The sequence below is a fragment of the Carassius gibelio genome, chromosome B11 (genome assembly GCF_023724105.1).
Source record: "Carassius gibelio isolate Cgi1373 ecotype wild population from Czech Republic chromosome B11, carGib1.2-hapl.c, whole genome shotgun sequence".
NCBI classification, from domain to species: domain Eukaryota; kingdom Metazoa; phylum Chordata; class Actinopteri; order Cypriniformes; family Cyprinidae; genus Carassius; species Carassius gibelio.
The window spans coordinates 24,208,380-24,218,699 of NC_068406.1; the positions used below are offsets into that span (position 1 = coordinate 24,208,380).

Below are 10,320 nucleotides of genomic sequence, written 5' to 3' on the forward strand. Positions count from 1 at the left end.
TTCTTCTTTTTTTCTGAATTTACTGTTACAGCCAATATTGTAATACATTTTATTTAAATAGGCATACCATGCTAAATGAAAATAAAACAGCAGCACAACAAATGATACCTTGATGTATATAATTTTTTTTTTAATCATTTAAATAAAAAATATATATTTTACTACTAATAATATTATACGAATTAACTAATAATAAATATAACTAATATTTTAGTAATAAAAATATATAGATTACTTTAGATTTTTTCATAATTTGCAGTATTACAGCCAATCAAAATACTTTTTTTTTATAAATTGTTAACAATAAATAACACAGCAGTACAATGATGTTATAATGGTGTATAAACATTTTGTAAAGTAAATTAATAAATAATATTTTAAATATGTTTGCATTTTAATAACGAGAATGACATTTTCATGGTAATAATAAAATTCATTCATTTAGGTCATTATAATAAGGTAGGTGAATCATGAAAATACTGTTGAAATGCAAACCATATTAAATGTTCCTATAGGCTTAATTTTCTTTTAAAAATAAATAAATAATAATATTGGGGTGACCTAGACTTTATCTTGACAGATTATGTAACATATAAGCTGTTCTTTTACAACAGTGGATAGTGGATGGTTACCATTAGTGTTTCCTTGGAAAACTACTTAAATTTCAGTTTATTCTTCACAAAGTGCTATCAATCAACTAGCGACATGAGGGTGAGCAGCTTATGACAAAGATATTCCTATAAACTCAGAACGAAGACGTGGGTCGACTCCATTAGATCAGTTAACGTCATGGGAGTTTGGGGTCTGTGCCGCCCCACTAGTCGTTCTTCAGAGGAAGGATCAGATAATCTACTTGGCATTAAGTATCTGCTAACTGCCTAATGCTACGTAAATGTGCCATTTTCAGCATACGCTAACAAATTTAGGCCAGAATTAGATTTGTTTATGCATTCCCTCATCATGTGTAGTGATTGCTCCTAGACGCCCAACGCTGTCCCATTAACCGGCAACGTGTGCACAATGTGTGCGCGTGAATAATGAGCTGTGAAGCTAATGAGTACGGCAACCCACAATACATTAGTGAGAATCAAGCACTTCCCCAATGGAGAAACAGACCACCTGCAGACCGCGCATAGAAAACGAAACCTGGCGCCATTTCCGTTCTCGGTTGATCCATCATGAGCTTAAGGAGGGAGAAAGATCATTTCGTCTCAACTTTATTAGTAAACAGCCATGCATCACAAACGCTTAGCATTTGCACAATCAGTATGTCAGCGCACGCGCCGTAATTTATTCCTCTAATTGTGTATTCATCCACCGCTCCATTTGAAGATAATCTGACTTAACAGGAAGAGATAAAACTCTAATTCAAAGTCGTACATTTGACTGTTAGAGGGTCGTGTGAAACCGAGTGATATTTATCTCCGCAGAAACCCTACGTGTGTAAGATCCCGGGCTGCACGAAGCGCTACACCGATCCCAGCTCGCTCCGGAAACATGTCAAAACCGTCCACGGCCCCGAAGCTCACGTCACCAAGAAACAACGCGGTGACCTGCCATCCCGACCTCATCCGCCCAAAGAAAATGGAGAGAACGAAGCGGGGACCAAGCTTTCGGGCCGAACGGCGGAGGAGAAACTCGAAGCCAATAGCACGACTAGAGGAGTCGAGGACTATCTGCAGGTCAAGTCTATAAAAACGGAGAACTCTATGGTAAGATCTAGTGTGAATGAGGCCCAAAACAAACTCTACACAAGTATGCTTCTGGCCCGAGAAATGATTGTGTTTGATCTTTATGGATGCATAACAAAATGTATGTAGAGTCATTTTTTGCATGCCTGTAATCTGTACTCCCAAATATATTATTCATTGATGATTAAATATACATTAAAATGTGTGTGTCCATCAAATGTTATGCTAATCCAGACATACTAACAATGCATGCTGCAGAGATCTGTCCATCTTTAACCCCTCTCTATACATTTGCTTCCTGCTATCTCTTTCCTGTTTCTCTCCCATACACTTTCCGTAAGGACAGACTTTACTGAGGTGAGCGCGGATCCTGTTTTAATGTCTTAATATCAGTCGGTTTCCACAGTCATGTATTGGGCAGTTGACAAATGACAGGATTTTGACCTTTTCTCCAGCATCAAAATATATTTGTGTACAGGAAATGAATCTGAAAGTAACTGCACATGCATTAAAAATATATCTTCTTTTCAAACTAGCAAGTTCCTACTTCTTTTCAAACAAGTTCAAACAAAAAAAATCCTGTTGGTGTCCTGATTCGCAATATTTTCAAGGATCCCCAAGAGATTGGCCATTTAGAACTTGATTTTTTTTAGTCACTCAACAAGACGCTATGATTGATTATTTAAGTGTAATATGTAAATTCATTACGAGTCCATTTTTAAAATAGTCTCCAGTTTCCCAGCATATTTAAACTGGATTTCTATACATATTTTTTTATATTGTCTTTTCTGTGTATTTCAGCTGCCCATTTACAGCATGCATGGTGAATGTCTTGTACATGATTCTCTACTTATCATTTTTCTCTGTGGGGTTATATCATGAAAAACTCACACACAGAGCTGTAAAATCAGATTCGGGAAACAGTAAGATAATACACCTTTTCTATCAAAGATTTGAACCCCTTCATTGTGTAATTGCCTGAGATCTGTTGGTGCACAGAGGGCTTCTAATTTCCCATGGGCTTCCACCCCAGCAATCCAGCCCAATCCCCCCACAGTCCCGATATCTTAACGCTCCCGCCCGGCACTCAAGGATAAAAGCCATTAGTGGATTAATATTATACCAGTGAGACTGTTTTTGTGTCCTGAACAAATAGTGCCAGTGATCAAGCTATGATTAAGAACGGCTCCCTTCGTTCATGTGGGGATAGAATACATTTGCTTCATTCTAGGGATGCACTGTCAAATGACGTGACAACAAAGACGTGCATACCTTATTTACGTTGAGAGCATTCCCCTTTGTGGATTCATGCCAGGCCACATGCATAATGCACAAAGAGGTTGCCATAGGAAATAATGATTTGTCAGGCACTTAACCTAGCTTTTTGAAAAGATCGTGAGGGGGATGAAAAAGACATGTGATGTGTCTAGAAGAAGGGTTTTTCCCAAACCTTGACTCAGTATGCTCATTATTTGCAATTTACACTTGGGAAAGTGATTGTAAGGGTTGTGAGTTTGCATGGTGCTATGCATTCTGTCCCTTTTAGGTCCTTCTCTCCATTGAGCTTCAAGAGTAAACAACTTTCCATCTGTCCCCCTCAGATGTATCAGTCCAGCCCTGGTGGTCAGTCATCATGTAGCAGCGAGCCGTCACCACTTGGCAGTGCCTCCCACCATGACGGTGGAGTAGAGCCGATGGGACACAGCGGGGGCAGCATGGGAGATCTGAGCACCCTGGACGACACGCCCCTCGTGGATTCCACCGTCTCCACAGGGATGTTGGGCCTCCATCTTCGGAAGAACGCTAGCCCTGCTTACAGACTCGCCCACCTGAAGCAGGAAAGGCTGAAGTCGGTGAGGGACTCGTGCTCCTGGGCAAATCAAACTCCTCCTGCCCCCAGCACCAAGCTTCCACCCATCAATACTGGTGAGTAAACAAACGGAAACGAAAACTATGATTTGATCACATTTCCACCACAGATACATCCCCCAAAATTTAGTTTTTATTTCTCTAAATGCAGCTATTCTCTGATGCAGGTTCTTTACTGGAAGGTTCTGGTGGTCTGTGTGATCCAGGGCTTTCCATCTCCAGCCCACGCTTGGGCGACCTTTGTCCTGGAGAGACTACGGTTCTGAGTCAGCTGGTGGAGCGTCGTGACAGCCTAGCCAGCACTGTGAGCTCAGCTTACACCTTCAGCCGTCGTTCATCTGGAATCTCGCCTTGCTATTCCAGCCGCCGGTCCAGCCAAACCTCACAACCTGGTGGCCGTCTTAACAACATCAGCTCTGCCGACTCCTACGACCCCATTTCCACCGATTTGTCTAGAAGGTCCAGTGAGGCCAGCCAATATGGAGGACTCCACAGTCTACTCAGTCTGACTCCTGCCCAACACTACAGACTCAAAGCCAAGTATGCTGCAGCCACAGGAGGTGCTCCACCCACCCCTCTCCCTAATATGGACTGCATGAGCCTGAGGACTCGGATGGCCCTGTTAGGGGAATCCCATGAAATGGCCATGCTCCCTATCCATCCCCCTTCAGTTCTCAGAAGGAGTAGTGATACCAGCTATGCTCACCGTAGCATTTTGCCCCATGAGGTGATGGGAAACATCACTCGAAGAGCGAGCGACCCAGTCAAAAGAGTAGGCAGAGAGCAGCATTCCCTCCAGCAACGTTACAACAGCATGTCCAATGTGAACCCCTATCAGTCATTAACCCCTTTTGCATCTAGTCGACACTTTTCAAAAATCAACAGCCAGTCCGAGGGTAACGTAACCCGCCACCCATATCCACCTCGACCTCCAAGCATTTCTGAGAATGTGGTGATGGAAACCATGGCAAGTGACATGGACAATCAAATTAATGGTCTTGATGATGCAGTGATGTTGCCTGATGATGTCATTCAGTACCTTACATCTCAAAATGGAGATTCTGTCCAACATGCAGGGACCACGTACCGCCACAACCCTGGACAGAGCATCCACAGCTTTGGCTCCCCACAGCAGTCCCATTCCCAGAGACGCCTAGCCTTGGTGGAGGGCAACATAAATGCAGTAACGCGACAAACTGTAGCTCCGAGCTCCCAGCAGACGTTTCCAGGTTCCCCCAGTGTCACTAAAAGCCAGATGCCGGTGCAGTGGAATGAGGTGAGTTCGGGGACAGTGGATTCATCTAATGGCCAAACCAAGCAGGGATCAGGGCGGGGAAACCTCACCGCACTCCAACAAAAACAAAACCTCTGCTCTTTTCAGAACATCAACTCCAACCAACAAGTTGGGCTGATGAGTCACAACCTCACTCATGCTGCCCAGCAGAGTCACATGCAACGGAATAGGGAGTTTAATTCCCAGAGGATCAACCAGAGGCAACCACTATGCCCGGCTAACACAGAGCAGGCTAACTTTCTTCATCAGGGTTCTGCTTTGAATGACATCAGTGTAGGTTTGCTAAGTTCGTCTGGTAAAATGCTGACGGCACAGTCTGGCAGCATCCAGAATAACAGGGTAAGAGCTCAGCCGGTTGCTAGTCAAAGCAATGCCATGTTTTCAAATAATCAGGGAAATTATTCCCAGACGAACATCAACCAGCAAGTCTATGGCATTCCCGCCCAGAATCCCACACTGAACGGAAACCACGTACTGCTACAGCCAAGGCCTCCTACAGAACCCTACAGCCGCCAGCTCTCAGGGCCAAAGACAACTGCAGCGCAGCAACTTGGTTACCCACAGACCAACTTTAGCCCCACATATGACACCTCCGAGGCCAGTCCCAAAAAATCGGTTGATGTGGGTGTCAACCGTACAAATACCAATGGCATGTTCTACACTGGGCAGATTCACATGTTCCATTCCAGCAGTCTGGGAATGGCAGATGCAGAGAGCACAGTCATGGCCTCTGTGGGCTCCCCTGAAACAAATCAGGTCTCCAGCACAGTGGATTCAATTGGAGCAGAGCATCCACAGATCGACTTTGATGCCATTCTGGATGATGGCGATCACTCCAGCCTCATGTCCGGAACTTTAAGCCCCACCATCCTCCGCAGCTTATCCCAGAATTCCTCGCGTCTCACCACACCCAGGAACTCATTGACGTTGCCCCCGGTACCTGTGGGAATCGGCAACATGGCCATCGGAGACATGAGCTCCATGCTGACTGCGCTCGCAGAGGAGAGCAAGTTCCTCAATATGATGTCATAGGAAAAACAGGAAGTACAAGCACAAGATTTAAAGAGACAGCTTTTAAGGTGTAGGACTTTGAACAAGGACATAATATTGCGCAAACTTTTTTTTTACATGCTTTTTAAAAGTGGATTATGTATAGTATTAGTGTTAAACTTTGGTAGCATCTTTTTGTTTTGTTCAAGAAGCCATACTTTGCCTTAGACCAGTGTATGTACAGCACATATGAACAGACAGAGAATTTGATAAGCGACAGTCCTGTATTTTTATATGACTTCTGAATTGATGACATGAACACAGGAACAAGTGCCTCGCTGTGCACAAGCATATGCAGGAATTATGTTACACTAGCAGTATGGGACTATATCCTTTCTGTCCTCTTCAATGGATATAAAGAGGTTTTGTATATTCTGTAAATGAAATGTAATATTATGCTTCCTATCCTTGTTTGTACTAGACAGGAGAGAGGTTCCAAATAAATATGCAGATAAAATATTATGAAATGTAAAAGTGTTGTTCAGAATCAGAAATCCATCATTTTGCTTTGATTTACTGAAGACCTGAATGGAGTCACAGGAACGTAATAGTGCTCTTAAGAGACTGCAACCCTCAAGTCTGAACCAAACTCTCTGAACAGACCACACAACCAATTATCTTGGATTGTTTAGACCAATATACAGAAATAAGTTTAAACTGTCCTGTTGTACACAGATTCCTTTTACAAGGCTGGATCATGTCGATACATTTTGTACATTTCTAATGAAATACAATATTGTTGTTTTTCTACTACAGTGTTGTTTGCTTCTTCATTTTATACGCAAAACGTTCATGAAGAATATTCAACTAGGAGTTTAATGCCTTTGGTTTTATGTAAAGCCATTTACATTGCATTCAGTGTACACATCCATTCTTGCTTTCCCTGAGAATCGAACCCATAACCTTGCATTCGTCATTAGCACCATGCTTCACTGATTGAGCTACAGGAATTAAGTGTTAAGTCCTGAGTGTTAATAGATGAAGAACATAAATGCAATCTACTCTTATCCAGTGCTGGTAATGTATTTCTCTTGCTTGTATGCCATATGCAAGTCAGTAGGCAGCAGTCACATGACTTTAGAAATTGTTTTTCTTTTCATTTAATTTGAGAGCAAGCTACTTGAACTGAAAGCGTGGCTTGTGCATACTGAGCAGGTTCTGGAGTAAACCACCATGTTTTCTCAAATGAACAGTGGCAGACTGACCTCAGAGGAGCGACTGCCTAAACCACATAAAACACACACTTGAAGAAGGAAGCAGTCCAGGGACGAGGTCTTCGGAGTAAAAGCCTCAGGAACAAATGGTTTTATTCTGACAGTGAATTCAGCCGAGGCCTTGTTTGATCTCTAGTTTCTGATGGCTGGAATTTCGTATTCTCTCTGAGAAATGAAAGAGGAGGGAAAATAGCCTTAGGAGGAATAGCCTGAGGATGGAAAAGAAAAATCGGGGGAAAAGCGTTGAAGTTTGAGAGCGGACAAAAGGGATATTGCCAGAGCACGTGCAGTGGGTTGAAAGGCATTGTAAAGACGCGACCCTAGTGACCTTCTGAGAGAACTGCATCTGCCTTAACGATATAAGACAATTAAAGTATGCATGCAATCTAAAGCAATTTGTTTATAAAGATGATACTAAGATTACTTATGTCATATTTGCATGTTTTTTGATCATCATGGTCATTTCTGACATGCTATTGATTGCCAGTGACAATGTTTTTTTTTTACTTATTTCTGACGTAATTCCCGTAGATGGATTTTCTCTTTGTAAGAATTGTTACATCACTTACATCTCATCCTTACATCTACCTTGAAGTTACCAGGTTTATTGGTTTTACATGATGAGAGCTGAAATCCATGTCATCTTTATAAGCTTGCACTTTTCTGAGAACTTTATGGCACTTCTCATATGTAACTCCAAGCATGAACTGTTTTTGTGGCATTATTCCTCATCTGGATAAAAGTGAAAAGTAATGAGGCTATGAAATATAATATTCTAAAAAATAAATATATAAAACAAACATTGTACATACACATATATATACACACACACACACACACACACATACATATATATACATATACACATATACACACACACATATATATATATATATATATATATATATATATATATATATATACACACACACACACACACACACATATATAAATATATATATATATATATATATATATATATATATATATATATATATATATATATATTTGTGGGTGTGTGTGTGTGTTTATCCAGATCCAACATCTGCCATACAGATGTCCATTGTGCAAGTGGAATGCATTCACATATACAGTACGTATGCTTTTTAATTTTAAGGAATGCTTAAAAGCCAAAAACACCGTCAAAACAACTAAAACTTAAGTGAGGATAGCACCATATTTAAAATTTTGACAGGAATGAAAATGAGGCTGTGAGGAAAGAAGTAGCCTGCATGCACTAAATCCCTCTTCAATCCCTTACAAAAATTAAACATGGTTTTATTAAAGTGTAGTAATCATGTTTATTTTGTGGTTACCATAGTTTACCATGTTTTTATGTTTTTTTTTTTTTGAGGGATAGGTGTACTGATTAACATTGTTAAGCTGACGAAATGAAAAAAATTATCTTTCAGTCCCTTACCAAAAAGTAGTATACTTCAAGTTTATTTTAGTATACTTAAGTAAAGTTCAAGTACATTTTTAAGTATACTATATGTAGCGGCGCAAAATGAACAATCCAAAGACCGCTAAGGAGCTGAGTGGAGGAATAACTTTCGTGACGCGTTTCCATTAAAAGCTTAAACGTTGTTTTATGTGTACAGCTTTGTACAGGCTTACAACGGTCAACAAAATATGTGCTCCAGCACTCACCCCCATTCTTCCCTGCCTCCCGCACACCCCACAGGTGTTTTTAACCCCACTTAATGAATGACACTCCAATAAACATTAGATCACATGATTTTCCCATTACATGGCTCCTACATACCAGCCCCTAATTATTATAAATTAATTATATGAAATACCAGTAGGAGGCATTTATAAATACAAGATCTCAAAAATGCAAAAGAATATTGAACTTTTTTCTTTACATCAATCATAAATGTTTACACATTTACAATACATCAATTCTTCAGTACTGAATGAGTCCTTATAGTCCTTAAAATCCATAAAAGAGTGTCAGCACGGAGTGAGTTTACCATCAATGTGAAATGAGAAATATGTGGCATGTCAATGTAATACGTGTAATAAGTCCGTCTCTGTGTTAAAAGTAATTCAGTTTCAGGAAAATATCAAATATCCACCTCTTGCAGAAGGCAGATTTTTGTCACTGGTCTGATCAAACGGTTTGTATTGGTCTGAAGTTTCACTTGATGAACAAAACCTTTATTATCTCGAAATGTTTGAATCACTTTCCCCGATATCCATGAATTACGTGGAGCTGAGTCATCAACCAAAAGCACAATATCACCTGGAACGAAATTGCGAGATGGAGATGACCATTTTTGACGCTCTTGCAATTGAGGCAAGTACTCCTTTATCCATCGTTTCCAGAACAGATCTGATATATATTGCACCGGTTTCCATCGATGACGAACATATATATCATCCTTTTGAAAGATCCCTGGAGGTAATGATGGAGTGGTCTTTAACAGCAGCAGATGATTAGGTGTCAGTGCTTCCAAATCATTGGCGTCAGAAGATTCCTTAGTAATGGGACATCCATTAATAATAGCCTCAGCTTCACATAGAACTGTATGAATGGCTTCTGCATCGAGAGTTTGTGTTTTTAAGGGTGGTATTAAGTACTTTCCTTACAGACCTAATCATTCTTTCCCATATACCTCCGTGATGGGAACCAGTTGGAGGATTAAAAATCCACTTTATTCCCTTCTGCAGAAGCATATTGTTGATCCGAGATTGGTTCCAGCCTTCAATTGCTTGTCTTAACTCATGTTTGCTCCCACAAAATTTGTACCATTGTCAGATTGCATTTCCAAGACTTGTCCACGTCTGGAGATAAATCTTCGCAGTGCATTAATAAAGCAATCAGTATCCAATGATTGTACCACTTCAATATGAATAGCACGAATGGCTAAGCATGTAAAGATAACTCCGTTTCTCTTCACAATACTTTTCCTGCTCTTAATTTCAAAGGGTCCAAAACAGTCGACTCCAATGAACGTAAATGGAGTCGTAAATCTGAATAGTCTCTTCAGGCATAAATGCCCTACTCGAACGTCCGCCAACTCTTAAAACACCATCTTCCAGGATAGAATTAAGCTTATAAATGTGACAGTTCTTTCACATTTTCTCCCTTTTGCAAGCTTGAAAGTTCAAAGTATTTTCTCCTTTTGCAGTAACCAATTACCGTTAAATCAGCTTTACTTAGCTCTGCCACAGAAAGCTCACTTCTGTCACATTG

At 40.6% G+C, this 10,320-nt stretch overlaps 1 protein-coding gene across 1 annotated transcript in view; it reads left to right on the forward strand.

The window, feature by feature from the left end:
* Nucleotides 1-6,657, forward strand: part of LOC127968345 (zinc finger protein GLI2-like) — a 78,224-nt gene extending 71,567 nt beyond the window's left edge. Inside the window, exons 12-14 of the mRNA XM_052569496.1 lie at nucleotides 1,431-1,712; nucleotides 3,293-3,617; nucleotides 3,728-6,657. Coding sequence (XP_052425456.1) covers nucleotides 1,431-1,712; nucleotides 3,293-3,617; nucleotides 3,728-5,886 — 2,766 coding nt within the window. The 3' untranslated portion in view covers nucleotides 5,887-6,657. The remainder of the gene's footprint in view (nucleotides 1-1,430; nucleotides 1,713-3,292; nucleotides 3,618-3,727) is intronic.
* Nucleotides 6,658-10,320: the final 3,663 nt, after the last annotated feature.